The 23,616-nt window shown below is 45.5% G+C and overlaps 1 protein-coding gene across 4 annotated transcripts in view; it reads left to right on the forward strand.

Annotated features, from left to right (window-relative positions):
• EPB41L4B (erythrocyte membrane protein band 4.1 like 4B) overlaps positions 1 to 23,616 on the forward strand; it is a 149,672-nt gene that overhangs the window by 119,432 nt on the left and 6,624 nt on the right. The window contains exons 21-25 of one of the 4 annotated variants that reach the window (XM_037797899.1): positions 208 to 403; positions 2,268 to 2,345; positions 8,448 to 8,561; positions 10,877 to 10,945; positions 20,849 to 20,991. In XM_037797899.1, coding sequence (XP_037653827.1) covers positions 208 to 403; positions 2,268 to 2,345; positions 8,448 to 8,561; positions 10,877 to 10,945; positions 20,849 to 20,991 — 600 coding nt within the window. The remainder of the gene's footprint in view (positions 1 to 207; positions 404 to 2,267; positions 2,346 to 8,447; positions 8,562 to 10,876; positions 10,946 to 20,848; positions 20,992 to 23,616) is intronic. The other 3 variants (XM_037797900.1, XM_037797901.1, XM_037797902.1) reach the window with 3 other exon arrangements.

The following is a 23,616-nucleotide window of genomic DNA, read 5'->3' on the forward strand; positions in this document are numbered from 1 at the left end:
GAGGGCACTCAAAAATAACATCCAGCCCAAATTTGCTTTGGCAAAAAAAGTCAAGGTACTGGATTCTGTAAGCTGGACATCTGGCCGACGTCTTTGTGGGGAGGCCATCCCCCAACACCTGGGCCTTCCCGCCCCTCCCCAGCCTCCTCTGCTTCCCTCCACCAACCTGTGTGTTGTTGTAATGAGCAGAGCTTCATGTGCTTTTAGTAACCGCAGTGATGAAGATGACCTCCCTCCAGACCTGGCGGAGGCAGTGGAAGCCCCCGCGACCACTGCTGCTCACACAACCACGACCACAGCCGCTGCCAGCCAAGCCTCTGCCACCCTGGTGTCTCCCAAGATCCAGAAAGTCAGCTTGCCTCAGCAGCTAGACGGCTCGGGCCAGCCGTCCCCAGGGGCCAAGGTAGGGACAGAGCCCCGGGGAGCAGCAGGGCATGCTGACAATTCAGTATCAAACCAGTGACGTGGCATCCTGTGGGCATTTAAATTTTGCATGACAACTGTATACACTCGCAAAACAACCACCAGCCAAAGGTGTTTTTTTATATGACTTTCCCTAAAATACAAGCCAACTGCTTAGTGAGAGACAAATAATACAGTATAAAATTATGTGCACTGTACTTTAGAAACAATTTAATGGATTTCTGTGAGCAATTTTGATTTGAGAATCTCATCTCTGCATAAAATATTCATCCACTGTAATGATAAAAAGTGAGAAACTTTCCCCCCCTGTAATGGACAATTTGAAGGAATAAAAACATGGAAGTGTCCCCATCCCGTCCCCTATAATGGATAGCCTGTGTTAATAATTTCAGAATGGGAAATATTATTTTATTTGTCAATTTGAGATTTTAGGAAGTTGCCAGAAATGTGAATGGGCCCTACACAAGAAATTGTCCTAGGTTTTCTTTGCATGAACTTTAGCTGTGGTCGTTCTTCGGCAAATGGTCCAACTATGGACCAGCCCATTCTCAGCCCAGAGGATGCTGAGCCAAAGGTTGCTTTGGGCTGAGGAACCCCACTGAGAAAGGGTGTGTACCTGGGATGGTGCCCGAAATGCAACGCCATTGCTCCAGTTTCCGTCCCCAGCTCCTCCATTCATATGCCTTGTGGTTTCTTGAAACAGTGCATCCCTCAGGCCTTGTTTCTTCAAGCCTCAGTTTCCTCCTCCTAAAAATGGGAATATGATCTGCTACTGGCTCAGTTCACAGGCTGGCATCACTCAGGTCCAGCAGAGGTTAAAGTGAATGTGCAAACTAGATGTCCACAGCTTTTGCAGCTTCAGAGATCCCAATTGCTGCTAAACCCACTCAGTAGCAACCGTCCAGGCCCTTGTCCTGCACAACAGAGGCCAGTCTTTTACTGAGTGCCTTCCCCGGGCGTCTGGGAACATCTTGGGGCTCTGCGACAGGAATCTGGCTGGACCCTAAGCCAGGGACCGGCCCAGACCGAGGCTCTCACTTTTCTGTGGGTCACTTCCTGGCATGCAGTCCGAGTCCCCTAACCTGCGGGTCAGGGGAGGGGGATGTCCCATGTACTGCTTTGTCCCAGGTGTGGACACACCAGGCTCTTATTCCGTATCCCACACTGTGGTTAAAACCAGCTGAAACTTTTACGAAACTCATTGCAGGCCTGGGGACAGCAGAAGGCAGCTCCAGGGGTGCAGACGCTGCTCTAGGGCTCCCTCTCCTGGCCGTCCCTCTCCTTAGGGCCCTGCTGGCACCCAGTTTGGGTGGGGGTGTGGGGCTCATTTTTCTCCTCGCCAAGGGCCTCAAGGTCCTCCGTATTGCTGAGACCCCAGGGCAGGAGGGAAAAACGGTTTCCCCCCCAAAAAAGAAGCATAATTTCCAGAGGTGCTCCCTCTCCACCATGAAAATCTCCATGAAGCCTTGACCCTCCTGGTCCAGGATGGGGTCTTGGCTCTCCTTTCACACGTTCAGAGTGTTTTTCCCAAAAGGCCAGTCAAAGGAGAAGTCCAGCCTCCCTTAAGAAAAGTTCTTTGGAGCTTTAAAAAAAATGACAGTTCCTCACCCCATCCACTACTTCCACCTGTTAGGGTTTAAAAAACAATTGGGGTTCAGTCTCAACACTGTTTACCCACTGAGCCAGGGAAATATGCAGGGGTTTGTCATGATGCTGAGTCCCCTGCTGGAAAAGAGGTACAGGAGGGGCCGGGTGCCTCTGCCTTTTCTGGTTAAGTTCGGTGTGACCTAGGGTTGTCATTCCGGAACCTTCACTAACTGGGGGTATTTCTATCTGCCTCTTAGAGCCCCTCTGAACGCGGAGGCGCCTTTAACCTGGAGCCGGGCGATCTGCTGATGGATTTCACAGAAGCCACTCCTCTGGTAAACTTCCTGTTTTGCTAAAACCAGGAAATCTGCAGACCATATAAGCATCTTGGCAGAGGGACAGATGGACGGTGGTGGGCACTGCAGTTGGGAAGGGTCTTCTCCTTGTCCTGCTCATGGTCTGGTGCTCGGGGTCAGCTCTCCTGGAGGGTTTGGGCACTCTAGGCCCCTCCACCCCCTGGAGCTTTTGAGGGAAGGGGGTTCTCCATTTCCTCGGAGGGTGGTTGCTGCGGTCCCCCACCCTGCCTGTCTGCTGCTCCTCAAGGGTTGTGGGCCCCTCGGTGCTTGGGTTTCGGCTTCTTGGCTTCCTGGGCTGTGCCCTGCTTCCCATCCATGGGGCATCTCCTGCTGTCGCTTCCCAACAGTCTGCTCTGGTCTGAGGCTGGTTCAGGGCCTCACCCCGGCTTGTCAGGACCCTCGTGCCTCCCCACCATCGTCCATCCTCCACTTCCAGGTCTCCCCTTAGGGGTGGTGGCTCTCTTGAGACTCCTGCAGGTGAGAAATCCTTTCAGGGAGAGATGACTGGACTAGGAGTCACGTTGCCAGACCCAGCTCCAAGCTCTGTCCCCCTTATCATTGGACAGTCACTGCCCCGTCTTCCATAAAACAGGGAATGGCATTGTCCCATTGCCCCATCTGCCTCACAGGACTCTTACCAGGATCACATGAGAGAGAGATAGAGCTTTGGAGAATAAAGTACCACAAATATGGGCAAGGTCTAACTATTATTCCTGGATGACACAGCTTTGGCTGGACTCGGCCTGACACTCGAGGATACATGAGCATACAGCAGAGCCTGCACAGTTGGAATGTGAGTCAACATGTGAGCCATGTAAAAAAATTTCTACTAAGTGCTTCCTGTGTTCCTGTCATGTGCTAGTCTCTGGGGTCCAGAGGGCAGCTAGAGGCCAGAAAGGAAGTCAGGTTGGTCAATAGCCTGGAACCACCTGACAGCTATGTAGAAGATGCTCAGGAGAAGCCAGACTTGGTGGAGGAGGAGTGAGGGAATTTCTGGGAAGGCTGTCGAGAGGTGACACATGGGGCAAACTGCCGTCCAGGCTTTAGGAATAACCACCGATCTTGCGTCAATCAGAACCAGGAAATCATTTGTACACTTGGATTTCCGATCTGGAGAGTTGGTTCAGGCTGAGGGGTTAAAGTCATCGCCTTCGGATGAGCAGCCGAGGGCTGACTGTGGGCAAGTCCCCAGCCTGTGAACACTTCCGAGTCACCTGCGCCCATGTTCGAGGACACGCCGCAGGCTTGTTCTCCGAAAACAAACTGCCACGATTGCTCACAGATTTTAGGGCTCATCTCCTCTGCCCTTCAGATAGGGTAAGCTGGACAGAGGGACTTTCAGCATTATCTCCTCACCCCTTTGTACAGATGGGGAAACTGAGTCCCAGAGTGGAACAGTCCCACAGGAACTGAGCTGGCTCCTGGGCTCCTCTTCCTGAGTCCTTTGCATTGCATGGGGCTAAATCTGATCTCCTTTTAGGGAACTTCCACTTTGGAGAAGGGCACTGTCTGGCTGAGGGGATGAATTAAAAGCACTCCCAAGACTGCGAAAGTAGAGGGAGGGGCGTGGGGGACGGGCAGGGCAGGCCACCTGGGCCTGATGTACATCAGTTGGGTGTGAGTCCTTGTCTGTGGGAAATGGAAGCCCAAGCAGCAATGGGGGCACATCTTGTCTAGCTAAAGGGCAGAACCCCCCAAAGGGACCCGAGAACCCCTGGGGTACAACCCGAGGACCTGTGAAGGCTACAGGGGAACAAAGCTAAGTTATGAGGGCCATGTTAGCAAAAACATGCCTGGCAGGAGCAGAAGATAGTGGGGAAGATCTCTGTCTGAGTTAGGCCCTTGAACAGCAACCAGGCTGCTAAAATGTGCTGCAGTTAATGCCATAAGAGTCTATATGTACTGCTGTGGGACCCTGTCTGGGGACACTGAGGAAAGGCAGGCTTCATGGTGCCTGGGTTTTGAAGTATGAATAGGAGTTTTCCAGGTAGAGAAAGTAGATCAAGGCATTCTGTGCAGAAGGCACAGTATTAGCAAAGTACTGAGTATTTATTAAAGGGCCTGGTGGATCTGAGAACTAGGGTCAATGTATCAATAATAATAATAAAATACACCACAGCTTTGACGGGAGTGGTGAGATTCCTTTAGAGACTATTGTGTTCTATAGATCCATGTATAGATTTAATTATTCCATCTTTTCTTTGGCTGAACATGACAGACTGAGATTAGAAAGGAAACTCAGAATCTGGAAGGTGCCCAGTGGTCCCCTGATCCGAGGTGCAAATGCTTCCGAGCCTCTCTCCAGCTCTGCTTGCGCCCCTCCACCTTCCGCATCCCAGTAGTTCATCATCAGATCTGAGCCTCTTCCTGGGATGAAAGAGGTGGGGAGTGGGGGTGGGAAGGGAAGAGGGCCAGTGAGTTAAGACAGCACCCACACTCCCTTTGTTATCCTCTTTGGGGATGCATGTGTACAGAAGGAGTGGGGGGATTCGTGGTAGGGGAGGGGGATTAGAAGGAAGCTTCACTTACACATTCGTGATATTAACTCTAGGAAGGCAGAGTCCTTCCCCCGCTCCAAGTCTGGCATGCCAGGTTCCCTCCCCAGGCAACAGGCTATAAACATCTCTCTGCCTTCTGGCTCTTTCTTTTTTGGACCTTCCCTCCCTGTTCCCTATACTTCATGACCCACTCACCTGGCTGCAAAGCAGAGCCAGCCAGAACCCAGGTCTCTTCAGGGCCATGGAACAATCAGAAATCGCTGGGAGTTCATATGTCAGGGAGGAGCGTGGCAAAGGGAAGCTGGGTAGGGCACAGGAACAGGCTGGGGTGGGCACCATGGGAAATGGGCTCCCATCTGGCTCAGTATCGGTTTTTATTATGAACCTCATTCTATCAGGAGGGCTGAAGCTTAATCCCGAGTCAACACAGGGTGCCCCTTCTGTCTCCCTGGGGTTCCACGGGGAGAAGGAAGGAGTCTATTTAACCCATGTTATCATCCATCTGGAGTACTCTATGCTTCTTTTATGCCCTTTTTTAATGGGTGGCAATTATTCTCCTGCTGGGGTGTGTGAATCCCTGCCTGCTCAACCATTTTGTCCTGGGACCTGCCACTGCCACCCACCCCCAGCTCTGTCTGAGCAACAGGTAGGTCTTCTCTGCTCTTGAATCTCTGCTCATCAGAGCTGGTGCTTGGGGGAGGAGGCACAGGGCCCCTCTCCTTGGTCCTAGCTGATGCCTACCTCCTCCTCCTTAGGGCTGCCAAACAAAGTACCACAAATTAGGTGGCTTAAAACAACAGGAATGTATGTCTCACAGTTCTGGAGACCAGAAGTCCAAAATCAAGGTGTCAGTAGGGTTGGTTCCTTCTGGAGGTTCTGAAGGAAGATTGGCTCCATGTGTCTTTCCTGGCTTCTGGTGGTTGCTGGTCATCCTTGGCATTCCTTGGTTCGTAGACACATCCCTCCAATCTCTGCCCCCATCTTCACATCACCTTATTCTCTCCGTGTTTCTCCTCTGTGTCTCTGTATCTCGAGTATCCCTCTCCTTTCTCTTATCAGGAGATCAGTCATTGAATTTAGGAGCCCTACCTAAATCCAGGATCATCTTTAGCTCAATTGCATCTACAAAGACCCTACTCCAAACAAGGCCACATTCTGAGGTTCTGGGTGGACATTAATTTGGGTGGGGTATGACTCAATCCACTACACTCCTCAAACTTGCAACCTCTTTTCTTATCTGGATGTTGAAGGAGGAGGCATACACATTTTTATCATCATTTGTCTCTTCCAAGAATCTTTTATTGTCCCCAGAGAGTTGGACTTTGAAAGGCAAAAGCCAAGTATCTATAGAAAAACTCAGCTGCCTAAATGTGGAAAAGACCCAAGGAGGAAAGGAAATGCCAGGAGAAAAAAATAAAATGGTATTCAAAATAGTATCCATTACATGTGTTATCTTATTCCGTCCTCATTTAATAGGAGTCAGGAGTGTGGTAGCCCCAGGGATGTTCTTATGTTTGAATTCACTCAGATGCATATTTAGAAAGGTCAGAAATGCTTGTGTGATGGATCAACGTTTCTTTACCATAAAAGCCCAATGCTGGGCAAAACCTTAAGTCCTTCATTATAATCTTCAATTAAGACACTGGCAGCCAGCACACACTTGAGCTTGTAGGCAGTGTGTCTGTGTTTCTTGGTCATTTATGCCAGCCTTTATTCTTGTGAGAAAGCAAAAATTGCCTAAAGATGCTTGCTGGGAAGCAGCAAAAGAAAGCTGATACTTTATTTGGAAAAAAAAAAATGTTAATAATGGCTCTTTAGGTGAAGCCATCTCCCTCAACATCTGGCAAGAATAGCCTAGAATAGGGAGGGTGGGATAGGACAGATATGCTATTCTCTCTGCATATGTAAAAATAGGTCTTCCCTCCGCAGGGAAATTTTCTAACAGGAAGGGATTTTTCACTCCCCAATGTTGGCTGCAATTCCCTCTCATTGTACCATACCTTTGGTAAAGCTCATTATATACCGTAACCTCAGTTTATACACCATAGCCTCAGTGCTGGAGAATATGAGGGGTCTGTATCCATTCTGGGGGTAGGACAAGCTAAGGCCTTATTACAAATAAAGCTTCTATAAACATTACACACACACACACACACACACATATACACACACATACACCTGGTGTGCCTGCTGTTATCAGCAGGTGCAAAGGCCCAGCGGCCTGTGGTCACTGGGGAAGTTGGTTCTGCCTAGATCATCCGTGCAATGGGGCAGTGGCAGGAATGAAACTGGAGGACTGGCAGGAGCCAGCTTCATGCAGGCTGTGCATGCCATTATGGAGCAGAGAATTTATCCTGAGGGCCCTACAGAGTGGTGGAAGGATTTTAAGTGGACGGTAGAAGTTAGTCACAGGAGACTAATGTGGATGTAGACTAGAGGTTCACTTATTTCTGAAGACTGGATTTAGAAGCAACCCACAAGAAGGTCTAGAACCTTGGCTTTGTAATTTGCAGATGCAATTTCTGCACCCTCCATGTTTCAGTAGCAAAACAAGGCTGTTTAAAGACCATTGTGAGATAATGGTTGTAGATGCCCTTGGAAATCGTCCAGGACTGTGTGCAGTTGTAAAGAGGCCAGAGTCAGATCAATTTGGAGAGGCAAAATAGGCCTTGACCAATTTTCAAAGAAACTTTTTTACGGCAAGATGATACCAATTATCTAAGGAAACTCTCTTGAGCTAAAAGATGCACGTATATGTTTCCTGGAGTGAATGATCCCTCCCTTCATGAAACCCTAACAGTGGATTCCTCTCCTAACATCGGCGCATCCTTTGTGCACCATCATCATCCTCACCAGCCCCAGCTGTTGGACTCTGCTGTCTGCATAGCACGACTTAGGGGCTGGGGTGGGAAACCAGAATCCCAAATGGCGCGGCACTTTTCTCACGGTGCTCGGTGTCTTTCAGTTAAGCAGCAAGATGGCCCTGGAATCCCAACTTAAAGGCCAATACGGGACTGCAAGGCCCGGGTCCATGGGTTCAGGGAGGGGAGGGCAGGGCTGGTATGTTCTCTGAACACAGACAACACCGAGTCATGGCAGATGCAATCCTGAGCTGTACGTCCTGCCCCCGTGCTCTCTTGGACATACGTTCACATCCCACGCCATCACATGCACCCTTATTTAGCAGAGTGCTTGCAAGACAAGTGCCATCAAATGGCTGCCATGGCTGACATCACTGACTGATCACGGCCCTTTCTGGCTTGGCCTGGCCGTGCTTCAGCATGCCAGGAAACCAGATGGTCTTGAGGTGCTGGCATGGGGGATGGCCTTTCCCTGCCAGCCCTGGGAACGGGCTTGGATGCGTCGCCCTGCCCTTCCAGTGGAGAAGACAGATGAGGGTCCCAGAGGAGGAGAGTCGGCTGAGCCAGGCGGGAGGCGGGAGGGGCTGGAAGCCAATTGGCCAGAGGCTGGCTGGAGAGGAGTCTGGGGCTCACGCACCCATCTTGCTCTGTGCTGTCTTTCTCTCCTTCCCCCTCCCTTCTCTCCTCTTCCTCCTCCCCCTCTCTCCCCTCCTCGCGAGCAGGCAGAGCCCGCCAGCGCCCCCCACTGTGCCCACTCTCGCTGTCCTCCACTCTCTCTCCCCATGAAGGAAGAGACTCCTGGAGTTTGCATGCACCCTCCAATCAAAACGAGGCTGGTAGGTACCCTGGCAGGGAGAGGGCCTGGCAGAGAGGTGAGGTGGGCAGGAGACCCGGGCACATTGGGACGTGTGGTTGCCGTCCCCCCCCTTCGACTCTGGGTCTTCAGCACCAGGAAGAACTTGCTTTCCTAGAGTTGGAAGCACATAGATGCTTTTCCCAGAGACAGAAATATCCTCTGGTAGTCACCAGCTGGGCATTCAGTTGTATTTATATTGAAAATACTGTTTTAAACTTTTCTTCTTCTGCTGTTTATCGAAACACCAATATAACAGGATTAATTCATAAGAGTTGAAAGGAAATGTCCATATTCCCTAAGTAGCACCATTATTTTTTTTACATTTTTGTGTGTTCTCTTCCAATATTTATTCATAATTTTACCGAGGTGCAATCATAGTATCTGTATCATCTCCTGTTTTCCTCTTTTTACTGAATGTTGTGTTGTTGGAGTTTCTCTCTTGTTCTTGTTACCTTGTTCTATGTGGTTCTTTACTGTTCCATCAAATGAATGGACCATGACCTGACCACTCCTCAATTGCAGGGTGTGTGCTTTGTTTCCAGTTTCCACTATCCCAGGGCACACACAGGGCTCTTTGCATCAGGCGTTTTATTTTCCTAGGCCAGACCCTGCTGGGTTAAATATTGCAACTTGGGCTTTGGCTCCAGTTCTAAAGGGGTTCTACAACCAGCAGTGCCATCAGAAGAGAAAAGAGAAGCTTTGTCTCAGCCTGACCAACATAGAGTATAACTCTTGGAGTCTGTTTTTCTGATTTTAGAGCAGGCATACATGAATACTTTGGGATTGCTTACTTGCATGTTTCTTTGCTTAGTAGCAGTGATCCACCTCTTTTGCCCTTCTACTTCGTGCTGTTCTGAGAGTCTGATGTTGCTTTCACCGTGTTGTTGGTCTCAGAACACCATGTCGAACCATCAGGCAGCGCGGGGACAACACCTGTCTGCACTGTGAGGCTTAGGGAGCTCCAGCATTGGATGACCTTGAGAGTGTTCCATGCCCTTCTCTGTGGGCATCCACTACCAGCAATTGGAATTGAGGCTAAAGGCAGTCTGGGGTTCATTCCGGGGATTTTGAGATGTTTAAAGACTGAAGAGTGTTTGGGGAAGGGTGCAGGCTTGGGATGGAAATCTCAGTGGATGCCGCAAGGTCCTTATCATCCCCAGATTGGCGGAGACTCACTGCAGCCATTTAGAAAGCCTGGGCACGTCTGGGTCTGGTCTAGTGGGTTCTCGCCCATCCCTCTCCCCCTTCCCCCTTAGAGTGGCCCAGAGCATCAAGTGGCGATCCCAGGGTTCACAGGCAAGGCTCTGAGAGACACGTGGGCTGCTGCCACTGAGCAGGGGTGGCTTCAGTGTCTTGGCTGCAGACCCTGGCACCGGGTGGTATAACGTGCATTCACCAGCAGGGGTGCAGAGAGCTTTGGCACCCCAAAAGCTGCAGATAAGGCTAGTGCCGAGCCACTGGGCCTTTGGGCCTCTGGCAGTACCCTTGGGCAGCTTAAAGAGACAAGCCTCACCATTCCCCAAGACCCCTGGGAAGCCAAGGACAAAATGACCAAAGAAAAAGAAACAGCAGCAAAGGCTGTTTTTGGCCACCACCACGTGGTGCATCCATCCTCTCTCAGCCCAGGCGAGTGTGGCAGCTATTCCCAGCACTGGGCTCTTCTGAACACCATGTCTTCTTTTCCCAAAGGCCAAGAATGTGGGCTTCTCCCATGCTTACCCTTTATTGCCCAAAGCTTATGAGGGGTGAGGGTGCTTAGATAGGCAGAACGTGCTGGCCTAGTTAGTCCCGGGTCTCCTGGCACCATGCACATAGTGGTAAACTGTGTCCCAGGACACAACTGATCAGCAGCCTCTAGGCTGTTCCCCACAGCTCCTGAGAAGCCTCCAGAAGCCACCCCAGGCAGCCCTGGCTTGTCTCACTGTCCACCCTGATGGTGGCCTTTTGTGGGGCTGTATGTAAGAACCAGCAGGCCTGGGTTGCCCTGGGTGCCAAAGCAGACCTCACAGAAGGGAGCTCCAGGGCAGGGTCCGCACAGGGGCCCCTAAAAGCCCAAGACTCCAGCCTGTCATCCCTGCCGAGTCCTGCCCCACAGTACAACTGCAGGCACAAATATTGCCCACTTGCCCTCACTGCAAAGGTACCTTTCGTGTATTTACTTACACAAGTTCCGAAGGCTCCGCTTTTACCGTCCCCTGCATCCTTCAGTTTGGCTTTAAAAGTGCGCTGCCAAAGATTTCAAAACGGTGCTTTCCTATTTCAAAAGTAACACTCTTGTCTTTCTCTCTTTTGAAGATAAAAACATTCCCAGCTGATCCAGTGAACCCATTTCTTGACCCTTTCACTGCAGGGCCACCATTTACCGTAAGTAGATCCAGAAAACGGCTGTGTTTTAAAACATTGTTCCCATGTGGTGTGCTTTTCTGGGGAATGCCAGATAGCAATGCCAGCTGCTTCTTTTGATCACCAGGAGCTCATGAGGATGGGAGGAGCAGGGATTTGGGGTCTGGAGGCCCAGGTCAGAAGCCCTGGGTCTGTGTCTGGCTGGTGTGTGATCTCAGGCAACTTACTCTACCACTATGAGCTCCAGCCTCCTCTTATTTGAAATAGAAATAGTAATAAGAACATCATTTTTGCATATGATTGAGGCAACGATCAAAAGGGATCAAGGGGCCTTGCAGACACCACCGCCCACCGCTGCAGTCCCCCACCTGCTGCCATGGTCAATCCCACCATGTTCTTTGACATCACTGTCAACGACGAGCCCTTGGACTGTGTCTCCTTCGAGCTGTTTACAGACAAAGTTCCAAAGATAGCAGAAAATTTTCATGCTCTGAGCACTGGGGAGGAAGGATTTGGATATAAGGGTTTCTGCTTTCACACAATTATTCCTGGGTTTATGTGCCAGGGTGGTAACTCCACACGCTGTGATGGTTAGGTTCATGTGTCACCTTGGCCAGGTGATGGCACCCAGGTGTCTGGTCACGCAAGCACTATCCTAACTGTTGCTGCGAGGATGATTGTGGCTGGTTGATAAACCAGAAGGCTGGTTTATTAAATCATCAGTCAATTGGCTGCAGCTGTGACTGATTATGTCAACAACGGGCGTGTCTTCCACGATGAGAGAATGCAATCCGCTGGATTTAATCCAATCAGTTCAAGACTTTTAAGTGAGACAGATAGAGGACCTTCACTACTTCTTCAGCTGACCAGCGAAGCATTTCCTGAGGAGTTCATTGAAGTTGCCAGTTTGTTTTCCTGAGGAGTTCATCGAACACATTCATCAGAGTTGCCAGTCCTCTGCCTGAGGAGTTCATCGAACATCTTCATTGGAGTTGCCAGTCTACTGCCTGCCCTGTGGAATTTGGACTTGTGCATACCCACAGTTGCATGAGACACTTTTATAAATCATATATTTACAGATATATTTATAGATATCTCTTGTTGATTTTGTTTCCCTGAGAACCCTAACTAATACACACACCATAATGGCCCTGATGGCAAATCCATTCAGGGGAAGAAGTTTGCTGATGAGAACTTCATTCTGAAGCATACAAGTCCTGACATCTTGTCCATGGCCAACGCTGGACCCACACAAACGGCTCCCAGTTTTTCATCTCCATGGCTAAGACTGAGTGGTTGGATGGCAAGCACGTGGTCTTTGGCAAGGTGAAAGAGGGCATGAGCATTGTGGAAGCCATGGAGCGCTTTGGGTCCAGGAATCACAAGACCAGCCAGAACGTCACCACTGGCGACTGCAGACGAGTCTAATACATTTGATTTGTGTTTTGTCTTAACCACCAGATCATTCCTTCTGTAGCTCAGGAGAGCGTCCCACCTCCCTGGTCTGCTCTCACTATCCTGTCATCTTTGTGCTCTCGCTGCAGTTCTTTGGGGTTCTACATTATTCTCCCCCTTCCAAGTCTAGCTGGATTGCAGCGTTAAGTTTATGATTATGAAATAAAAACTTAAACAACCAAAAAAGAAAGAGGGATCAAGGATTTGAAAGTGCCTTACCCCCTGTCTCTCTAGCTAAGCCAACTTGAAAGGTGAAATCACTGCCCTCCCCCCTACGTGGGATCAGACACCCAGGGGAGTGAATCTCCCTGGCAACGTGGAATATGACTCCCGGGGAGGAATGTAGACCTGGCATCGTGGGACGGAGAACATCTTCTTGACCAAAAGGGGGATGTGAAAGGAAATGAAATAAGCTTCAGTGGCAGAGAGATTCCAAAAGGAACCGAGAGGTCACTCTGGTGGGCACTCTTATGCACACTTTAGACAACCCTTTTTAGGTTCTAAAGAATTGGGGTAGCAGGTGGTGGATACCTGAAACTATCAAACTACAACCCAGAACCCATGAATCTCGAAGACAGTTGTATAAAAATGTAGCTTATGAGGGGTGACAATGGGATTGGGAAAGCCATAAGGACCACACTCCACTTTGTCTAGTTTAGGGATGGATGAGTAGAAAAATAGGGGAAGGAAACAAACAGACAAAGGTACCCAGTGTTCTTTTTTACTTCAATTGCTCTTTTTCACTCTAATTATTATTCTTGTTATTTTTGTGTGTGTGCTAATGAAGGTGTCAGGGATTGATATGGGTGATCAATGTACCACTATGTAATGGTACTGTAAACAATCGAAAGTATGATTTGTTTTGTATGACTGCGTGGTATGTGAATACATCTCAATAAAATGAAGATTAAAAAAAAAAAAAAAAAAAAAAAAAAGAAAGTGCCTTACCAACCAGAAAACATCCTGCAAATGTCAGTTATGATTGTTGTTTATGGAGGCTGGAGAGGCGGGTGGTGTAATTAACAAGAACAGGTAGGCATGACTGACAGCTTCTTGTGACCTCCCCCACTTTTGATGTGTCTCTGAGCAGCTTGTTTAAACTCTGCAAAATGTTTTAATGTCTTTAAGCACTTAAATGTTGCAATTTCTTCATCTGCAAAAATGAAGGATTTTGATGATTTTCAAGCTTTTTTTTTCCAACTGCTCCACTCTTTTCTTCTTATGAAAAGAGGATGATGAGCTGCTACATGGAGCAGAATTGGGGAGCCCAGGGTCACCTCCTCTTTCCCTGCACCCTCCCCTCCCAGGGACCAGAGTTTATAATTCCTGAAACTGCAAGGTTCCCAAGTGAGGTAATGAGAGACTGAATGAATGAACTCTTGTTGAAACAAAGCAGGTAACAGAGGGACAGATGCAGGTGAAGGAAAAAAAATGCAGGGTAGAAACCGCATGCTTCCAACAGGACTGTGGCCCGGCTGGAGGATCTGTCAGGTGCCTGCGAGGTGGGCTAGGGTAGCTCCAAAGTGCAGTCTCGAGAGCTTCAGCCACATGGAAAGGGGAGGTGTGAGCAATGGCTGATTCAGATTTCAGAGAATGAACAGGCAGGGTCAAAAACAAGATCCCAGAACAATCCATGAACAGCTTCCAGCACCTAACCTTTTTTTTTTTAAATTCAGTTTTCTAGAGATATATTCACATATCATACAGTCATCCATGGTGTACAATAAACTGTTCACAGTACCATCATATAGTTGTGCATTTATCACCCCAATCTATTTTTGGAATATTTTCCTTATAACAGAAAAAGTAAAAATAAGAATAAAAAATAAAAGTAAAAAAGAACACCCAAATCATCCCCCCCTCATTTTCTTTTAGTTTTTGTCCCCATTTTTCTACTTATCCATCCATACACTGGATAAAGGGAGTGTGATCCACATAAAGGCTTTCACAATCACACTGTCACCCCTTGTAAGCTACATTGTTATACAATCATCTTCAAGAGCCAAGGCTACTGGGTTGGAGTCTGGTAGTTTCAGGTATTTACTTCTAGCTATTGCAATACATTAAAACCTAAAAAAGATTATCTATGTAGTGCTTAAGAATGCCCACAAGAGTGACCTCTCAACTCCATTTGGAATCTCTCAGCCACTGAAAGTTTATTTCATTTCATTTTGCATCCCCCTTTTGGTCAAGAAGATGTTCTCAATCCCATGATGTCGGGTCCAGATTCATCCTTGGTTGTCATATCCTGTGTTGCCAGGGAGATTTACAATCCTGGGAGTCAGGTCCCATGTCGGGGGGAGGGCAGTGAGATAACCTGCAAAGATGGCTAAGTTGCAGAGAGAGGGCCACATCTGAGCAACAAAGAGGCACACAGGAGGAGACTCTTAGGCACAATTATAAGCAGGTTTAGCCTCTCCTTTGTGGTAACAAGCTCCATGAGGGCAAGCCCCAAGACAGAGGGCTCGGTACATCAAACCGTCAGTTCTCAATGTCCGTGAGAACATCAGCAACAATCCAGGTGAGGAAGCCCAACACTGCTGCATTTTCCCCCAGCTCCTCAAGTGGAGGGCGGGGAGCTGCATATATATTTTTATTCTCTGCCCAAATTACTTTGGGATGCAGCACCTGTCTTTTAAGGACTAGAGAGCAGAGATGCAGGGACTGGGCCAGGAGGTCAAATGCAGTCACCCCAAACTCCTTGCAGATTTGCTGAGCATAGCCCCCAGCTGGCCATTTGGCCTCCTGCCCAGCCTTGGCAGTGCTAGAAGGTATCCAGGGAGCCCTTCCTGAAAGCTGGGGCCTGAGACGGAGCATTCAGAAGCCAATGACAGAAACCACAGTGGGGCTTTTAAAATCTGGGCTTGAGGAGTGGCTGGAGCAGGCAGAGGGGGCAGCATGAACCAGAGTCCTGGGGCAGGAGGGGTCCTTAAACATTCAAGGGACCGAATAAAAGGCTGGTGGGACTGGGTTGCAGAAAGCCACGGGAGTGGGGTGGGGGGGAGGCAGGGGGGGAGGCAGGGGGCAAACACCATAGGGCAAAGCCATGCTCAGGCTTGGAGGCCATATTAGACATTCTGTTCTTTGTTCTGTGACCCATGGGAAGACTTTAAAGGACTTTAGGCAGGGCGGTGACAAGGCAGATGCATTTGGAAATAATCCTGTGATTACAGCGGGAGAACACGGGTTCAGGCAGAGTAGGTTCAGGAACATCCAGGTCAGTGGTTCACAGGAAAGTGAGCAGAGAGCTTGACCTAGAGTGGTTGTGATGGTGGAGAGAAGTGCACAGTTGGGGAGATATTTAGGAATTGGATTGGATGAAGGAGAATGAGCATCAGAAATGGGTCTCAGACTTCTGACTTGAAGAACTTGGATAGACAATGGGTCCATTCTCTAAGATAAGGAAACCTGAAAGAAGACTGGCTTGAGAGGGATAATGAGTTTGCCTTTGGCTGTGATACATTAGAAATGCCTTTGAAACATCCAGGTGGAAACAATGAATGGGTGCTTGGATGTACAAGTCTGGGACTCAGGAGAGAGGAATAGACTGAAGATAAAAACTGGGGAGTGACTGGCAGCTGGATGCTAACTGAAGTCAAACTGCTGGGCTTCAGCCTCCCAATTTTCTTGCCTCTGCATCACATTCTTTTCTGCTTCCCACCAAGGTCAACACAATTGACCTTGCTGCAGGCTTGGCTTCTCTACAGACCTCCAGACCTATCTAGATCGTAGTCATGAGGTGGTTTAGTGTCTCCATGAAACTCTGCCCAAAGTTGGTCTGGCTACTGATGCAGCATTGACCTTGGGGCTTGGTTTCAACAACCGTGGTCTTTACTTGATCCTGAGACTAGTTTCTACCTTGTCTTCAGGCCTGCTTGATACCCAGCCTAGAGCCTGGTCCGTCGAGGATGAGGGCCCCTGTCTGCCTCTGGTCAGAGTTCTGCCCCACATTCTTCTTCTTAAAGTGATTCTGACCTTCTGTTTCAATTAGAGTTTGTTCATCCATTCATTCATTTCCTCACTCAACAAATATTAAAAAGACGGGTACTCAAGGGTTGAGATTTAATAATATCAGTAATTTTTATTGCTCCTTCATGGTTGTTCTTATATGAAGCTAGCATTTTATTTTTCACTTTGAGTGTGTGACAATACAGAATACAATGATGGTGAGTGCAGTTTGGTGCCACTGCCTTGATTTATGCCAAGGCTTCAGCAGTTTTATCCTCCATTGCCTTTCCACCATCAGTGCAAATTTCCCCCCATTTCTAGAGGGAATCAAAAGTAGCATTCGATAGCTGAACCTTCACTGAAGTAATGAGAGAACTTCTTATACTAGCTCCTGTATCAGGCAGGACAGACTAAGTCATGCTTCAAAGCAACAAGTTGAATTTCTTTTTCGTGCTCTATGTCTGCCACGGTGGGCTGAAGGCTCTGTATAAAATAATGACAACAACAAAAATGAATTATCCTTCCCAAATGAAGCAGTATTATCTAGACTAGTGTTCTTAAACTTCATCCTTGTCAGAATCATCTGGAGCTCTTGTTAAAACACAGATTGCTGGTTACCATCTCCAGAGATTCTGGTTCCAAAGGTTTTGGGTGGGACCTGAAAATTTGCACTTTTACTAAGTTTCAAAATAACCCTGATGCTGCTAATCTGGGAACCATTCTTTGAGCACCACTGCTGTCATGGTGAAAAGCACCAATTTTGGAGTCAGCTAAGTCTGGCTTGAGTTCTGGTTCTGAACACTTATCATTTGTGTGACCTTAGGCAGATTACTTCACTTCTCTGAGTTTCACTTTCCTTTTCCATAAAATAAATTCAAAAATGCACATTTTTTTTTGCCTTTTAACATCTCTAAAATCAGAAATTTTATTACAATAGTGGGTGTGATAAATTTTAAGTGGCCACATTTTCTTTCCTTAAGTTAGATACAAAAATCTTGCATCTTGCAACTGATGGTGTCTAAGATGAGATGAAAGATGGTCTCTGTCCTAAGGTGTTGTCAAGAGCTAATGCATGTAGAGTCCTTATGTTGTGCTAATGTGTGTAAAGTGCTTAATTAATATATGTAAAGATATCAGACACAAAGCAAAAAAGGAAATAACAAAGATCAGAGCAGTGATAAATGAAATAGAAAAAAAAATAGGGAGAATCAATGAAAGCAAAAGTTGGTTCTTTGAAAAGAGCAATATAATCAACAAAACTTTAGCTAGACTGACAAAGAAAAATGCAAATAATTAAATCAGAAGTGAAATGGGGGGGGGTAGGTATTATTATGAGTCCCAAGAAATAAAAAAGGTTATAAGAGAATACTATGAACAACTGTATGCCAACAAATTAGATAACCTAGATGAAATGGACAAACGCCTAGAAACATGCGAACAGCCTATACTGATTCAAGAAAAATAGAAGATTTCAACAAACCAATAACAAGTAAAGAGATTGAATCAACAATCAAAAACCCCCCAACAAAGAAAAGCCCAGGTCCAGATGGCTTCACTGGTGAATTTTACCAAACATTTCAACAATGAGCCCCAATCCTGTTCAAACTCTTCCAAAAAATTGAAGAGGAGGAAACACTCTCAAACTCATTCTATGGGGTCAACATCTTCCTAATCCCAAAGCCAAATAAAGATACCACTAGGAAAAAATTACAGACCAATATCCCTTATGAATATAGATGTAAAAATCCTCAACACAATACTAGTATACTGAATCCAACAGCTCACGAAAGAATTTTACACCATGATCAAGTAGGATTTATCCCAGGTATAAAAGAGTGGTTTAACATGAGAAAATCAATTAATATAACACATAAATTAATAGAATGAAAGGAAAAAAAATATGGTCATCTCAGTTGATGCAGAAAAGGCATTTGACAAATCAAGACCCCCTTCTTGATTTAAAAAAAAAAAAAAAACACTTAGAAAACTAGCAATAGAAAGAAATTTCCTCAATATGATAAAGGGCATATATTAAAAAACAACAACAACAACAAAACACAGCTAACCTCATACTCAAAGGTGAAAGACTGAAAGGTTTCCTTCTAAGATCAGGTAGAAGGCAGTGATGCCCACTGTCACCACTGTTATCCAGCATGGTGCTAGAAATTCTTGCCAGAGCAATTAGCCAAGAAAAGGAAAAAAAAGGCATCTGAATTGGAAAGGAAGAAATAAAACTCTCCCTATTTGCAGATGACATGATCTTCCATACAGAAAATCCTGAAATATCCTCAACAAAGCTACTGAGATAATAAACAAATTCAGCAAAGTGGTGGAGTGCAAGATCAACAAGCAAAAATCGGTTGTGTTTCTATATGCTAGTAATGGACAATCTAAAGAGGAAATCAAGAAAAATCCATTTGCAAAAGCAACTAAAAGAATCAAATATCTAGGAATAAATTTAACCATGGATGTAAAGGACTTATACACAGAAAACTACAAAATATGCCAAAAGAAATCAAAGAAGACCTAAATAAATTGGAGTACATTCTGTGTTCATGGATTGGAAGATTAATTATTGTCAAGATGGCAATTCTACCCAAAGTGATTTACACATTCAATGTAATCACACAAAAAATTCCAACAGCCTTCTTTGCAGAAATTGAAAAGCCAATCATCAAATTTATATAGAAGGGTAAGGGACCCCAAATAGCCAAAACTTTCTTGTAAAAGAATGAAGTTGGAGGATTCATATTTCCTGATTTTGAAACTTATTACAAAACAACAGTAATCAAAACAGCATGGTACTGGCATAAAGACAAACATATAGTACAATGGACTAGAATTGAGAGTTCTGAAATAGACCCTCTTATTTATGGCTAATCAATTTTTGACAAGTGTGCCAATTCCACCCAATTGGGAAAGAAGTAGTCTCTTCAACAAATGGAGTTGTGAAAACTGGATACCCATATGCAATGGAATGAAGGTACACCCCTACCTCACACCATATGCAAAAATTAACTCAAGTGGATCAAAGACTTAAGTATAAGGATCAAAAATATAAAACTCCTAGAAGAAAACATGGGGAAGTATCTTCAGGACCTTGTGTTAGGCAATGGTTTAAGATATCTACACCAAAAGCCATGAGCAACAAAAGCAAAAAAAAGATAAATGGGACCTCATCAAAATTTAAACCTTTTGTGCATCAAAGGATTTCATCATGAAAGTAAAAAGACAACCTATGGAATGGGAGAAAATATTTGGAAATCATATGTCTGAGAAGGGTTTTGTATCCACAATATAGAAAGAAACTCCACAATTCAACAAGAAAAGGACAACCCAATTTAAAAATGCACAAAAGACTTAAATAGACATTTCTCCAAAGCAGATATACAAATGGCCAATAAGCACATAAAAAGATGCTCAACATCATTAGCCATTAGGGAAATGCAAATCAAAACCACAAAGAGGTACCATTTCACACTCACTAGAAATGATACTGTTGAAACAATGGAAAATAAGTGTTGGAGAGGATATGGAGAAATAGAAACACTCATTCATTGCTGGTGGGAATGTAAAATAGCACAGCCACTGTGGAAAACAGTTTGCTGGTTCCTCTGAAAGTTAAGTATAGAATTACCATATGACCTGGGAATTCTACTACTAGGTATATACCCAAAAGAATTTAAAGCAGGGACTTGACGAGATATTTGCACACCGATGTTCATAATGGCATTATTCACAATCACCAAAAGATGGAAGCAACCCAAATGTCCATCAACAGATGAACGGATAGACTAAATGTGGTATATGCATACAATTCATTCCATAAAAAGGAATGATGTTCTGATACATGCATGGGTATATGAACATGGATGAATCTTGAAGCCATCATAGCTACACACAAAGGACAACTATTATATGCTCTCACTGATATGAAATAATTAGAATAAGCAAATTCATAGTCAGAAACTAGACTACAGGTTACCAGGGGCTGAGATGGGGGTAGGGAATGGGGAGTTAATTTGTACAGAATTTTTATTTGGGCTGACTGTAAAGTTTTGGAAATGGATGGTGGTGATGGTAGCACAACATTGTGAATTTAATTAACACCACTGAATTATATATTTGAGTTTGGTTAAAAAGGGAAAATTTAGGTTGCATATGTGTTCCCAGAATAAAAATTTTTAAAAAAACCACAACACAGTGAATCCTGATGTGAACTGTAGACTATAGCTAATAGTATAATTATAATAATATTCTTTCAGCAATTGTAACAAATATACCACACTAATGCTTAATGTTAATAATAAGGAAAGCTGTGTATATGAGGGGGGTATATGGGAACCCTGGATTTTCTGCCTGAGTTTTCTGTGAACCTACAACTTCTCTAATAAAAATAAACAAACAAACAAATAACAAAATAAATAACCGGAGCTGTATGGTAATGCGCGGGGAACAGCTGACAGTGTGAAAATGGAAGCCGAACCGAGATGAAGTTCTGCTTTTCTGTTTCTCCTCCAGGCAGACTTCAGGGACAGTAAATTACAGTACTGCCCAGGACTATCTTCCCCGCTGATCCCGGCAGCGACCCTGAGGCCTTCGGCAGAGACCGGCTCCACAGTGCAGGCCGTCTACACCCGGAAGCCAGTTTCTCTGGCCGCCAGGTGAGTTAGATCAGTGTGTACCAGCAGGTGGGGGCAGCCTGCAACTCCGGTGCCGGGGAAACCAAGTGCAGGTTGTAGGTCCACTGGATTGGTACCGCCTACAGCCCTCACGGTCATCCTTCCGTTCATGGATTCTGTAAATATTTATTGAAATGTCTGCTACGGGCCAGGTACTGTTTGAAGTGCTGAAGATGTAGAGTGAACAAAACAGATAATAACCCTGCCCCTTATAGAGTTCACAGTTCAGTGGGTGGGTAGGTGAAGGGATGAGTGGGAGATGGATGTTAATGAATGAATGTGTGTGTGTGTGTGTGAGAGAGAGAGAGAGAGAGACAGTGACAAGTGCTATGGAGGAAAATAAGGCAGTGAATGGCAATAGGGCGTGCTGGGGTGGGGATGTTGCTGAGGGAAGGCCTCGGTGAGGTGGCATTTGAGCAAACACCTGAAGGTGTTGAGGGAAACAAGCCAAGGATATCTGGAAAAGAGTGTACTAGGCCAGGGACCAGCCAGTGCTAAGCCTCCTGAAGTGGGGTGTCCCTGGTGTGATTAAGGAAGAGTGAGGAGGCCACAGTGGCCTGAGAGGAGTGGATCACAGGAGAGGAGGTCTAGCCCAGCCATGGGGGTAGATGGTGTAGGGCCTTGTCAGCCACAGTAGAGACTTATTCTATCTGAGTGGGATTTTTTTTCCATTTTTTTCTTTTCCTTATTAAAGTTGTGGGTTTACAAAATGATCATGCATAAAATACAGGATTCCCATAATTACCCCACCACCAACACCTTTCATTGGTGTGGAACATTTGTTACAATTGATGATAGCACATTTTTATAATTGTACTATGAGTTAAAAAGTCCATGGTTTAATTTAAGGCTCTCTGTGTGTGTATTGTAGTTCCATGGATTTAAAAAAAATTCCTGTTACTATATATATAACCTAACATTTCCCCTTTTAATCATATTCAGATACATATTTCTCTGCTGTTGTGTTCACAATTTTGTGATACTGCCACTACCATCCATTACCTAAACATTTCCATAATTCCAGATAGGAACCTGGTCATTAAAGCCTTAACTTCCCATTCCCTATCCCCACCCCATCCCCTGGTAACCTATATTCTAGATTCTGACTCTTATGAGTTTGCTTATTTTAATTGTTTCAAATAGGTGACATCACACAATATCTGTCCTTTTGTGTTGGGCTTATTTCACTGTATTTCAAGGTTTGTCCATGTTGTTGCATGTATCAGGACTTCATTCCTTTTTAGAGCTGCGTAATCCGTTGTGTGAATATACCACATTTTATTTATCCATTCATTGGTTGATGGACACTTGGGTTGCTTTAATCTTTTGCCAATTGTGAATAATGCTTCTCTGAATATCTGTTCAAGCCCCTGCTTGCATTTATTTTGGATATATACCTAGTAGTGGGATTGCCCAGTCGTATGGTAGTTCTATACTTAGCTTTCTGATGAACCACCAAACTGTCTTCCGCAGCGGCTGCACCATTTTACATTCCTACCAGCAATGAATGAATGTTCTTATTTCTCTGAAGCCTCTCCAACACTTCCATTGTTTTAATAGCAGCCATTCCAATGGTTGTGTGCCTGACAGAGATTTTAATGTTGGTTTGTGCCTTTAAAGATATATACTTACTGTGTGTGTGTGTGTGTGTGTGTGTGTGTGTGTGTGTGTGTGTGGCGGGGCGGGGATGGGGGGGCTGTATTTAAACGGTGGAGATGGGTTCCAGAATTAGGCAACTAGGACTAAGGGTCAAGTAGCTAGAGACAATAAACAAAAGCTGGTATATCCAAACTATGGAATGTTATTCAGCCATGAAAAAGAATGCAGTCCTGTTGTGTGATAATACAACATGGGTGAACCTTGAAAACATTATGCTCAGTGAAAGAAGCCAGACATGAAAGGATAGATATTGTATGATTCCACTTATATGAAATATCTAGAATAGGTAAATTCAAGCAGGCAGAAAGTAGATTAGAGTTTACTAGGGGCTGAGAGTTAGGGGTATGAGTTATTGCTTAATGAGCATAGAGTTTCTGTTTGGGGTCACAAAAATGTTTGGATAGTGGTGATAGTAGCACAATATTGTCAAGGCAATTAAACCTCTGAATTACACACTTAAATAGTTAAAATGGAAATTTTTATGTTATATTTATCACAACAAAAAATAATTTTAAGAAGAGGCAACCACTAAAATTAGCCAATGTTCCTTTCAGCAGAACATAATGAATTCTTTGTTAAAACGGTAATCAAATTAAACTCCAGGAGATAGTATATATGAAATCAATTTAAAGCATGATTTAAAGAAATCTATACCCTGGGCACCAGAGCCTGTGCTAGGCTCTGGGTTTTGGAGAGGAATGACATGTAATCAATCCCCTGAGGAGTGGTCTCTTGAGAAATTTCAGTTTGGTGGGGGGAACAAATATGTTGCCAGACAATTTCAGGTAATTGTAATGGTAGCAAATTTAAGGGTCTCCTTACAAGCCTAGAAGGGAAGGTCAAGATTGCTGACCAGGAAAGAATCTGGGAAACAACACTTAGGCTAAGTCAGCTTCTATAATTTTTGAGGGTTTTAAAAAAAGACATGCTCATATTGCATATACTATA

Source organism: Choloepus didactylus, chromosome 10 (assembly GCF_015220235.1).
Source record: "Choloepus didactylus isolate mChoDid1 chromosome 10, mChoDid1.pri, whole genome shotgun sequence".
Taxonomy (NCBI): Eukaryota; Metazoa; Chordata; class Mammalia; order Pilosa; family Megalonychidae; genus Choloepus; species Choloepus didactylus.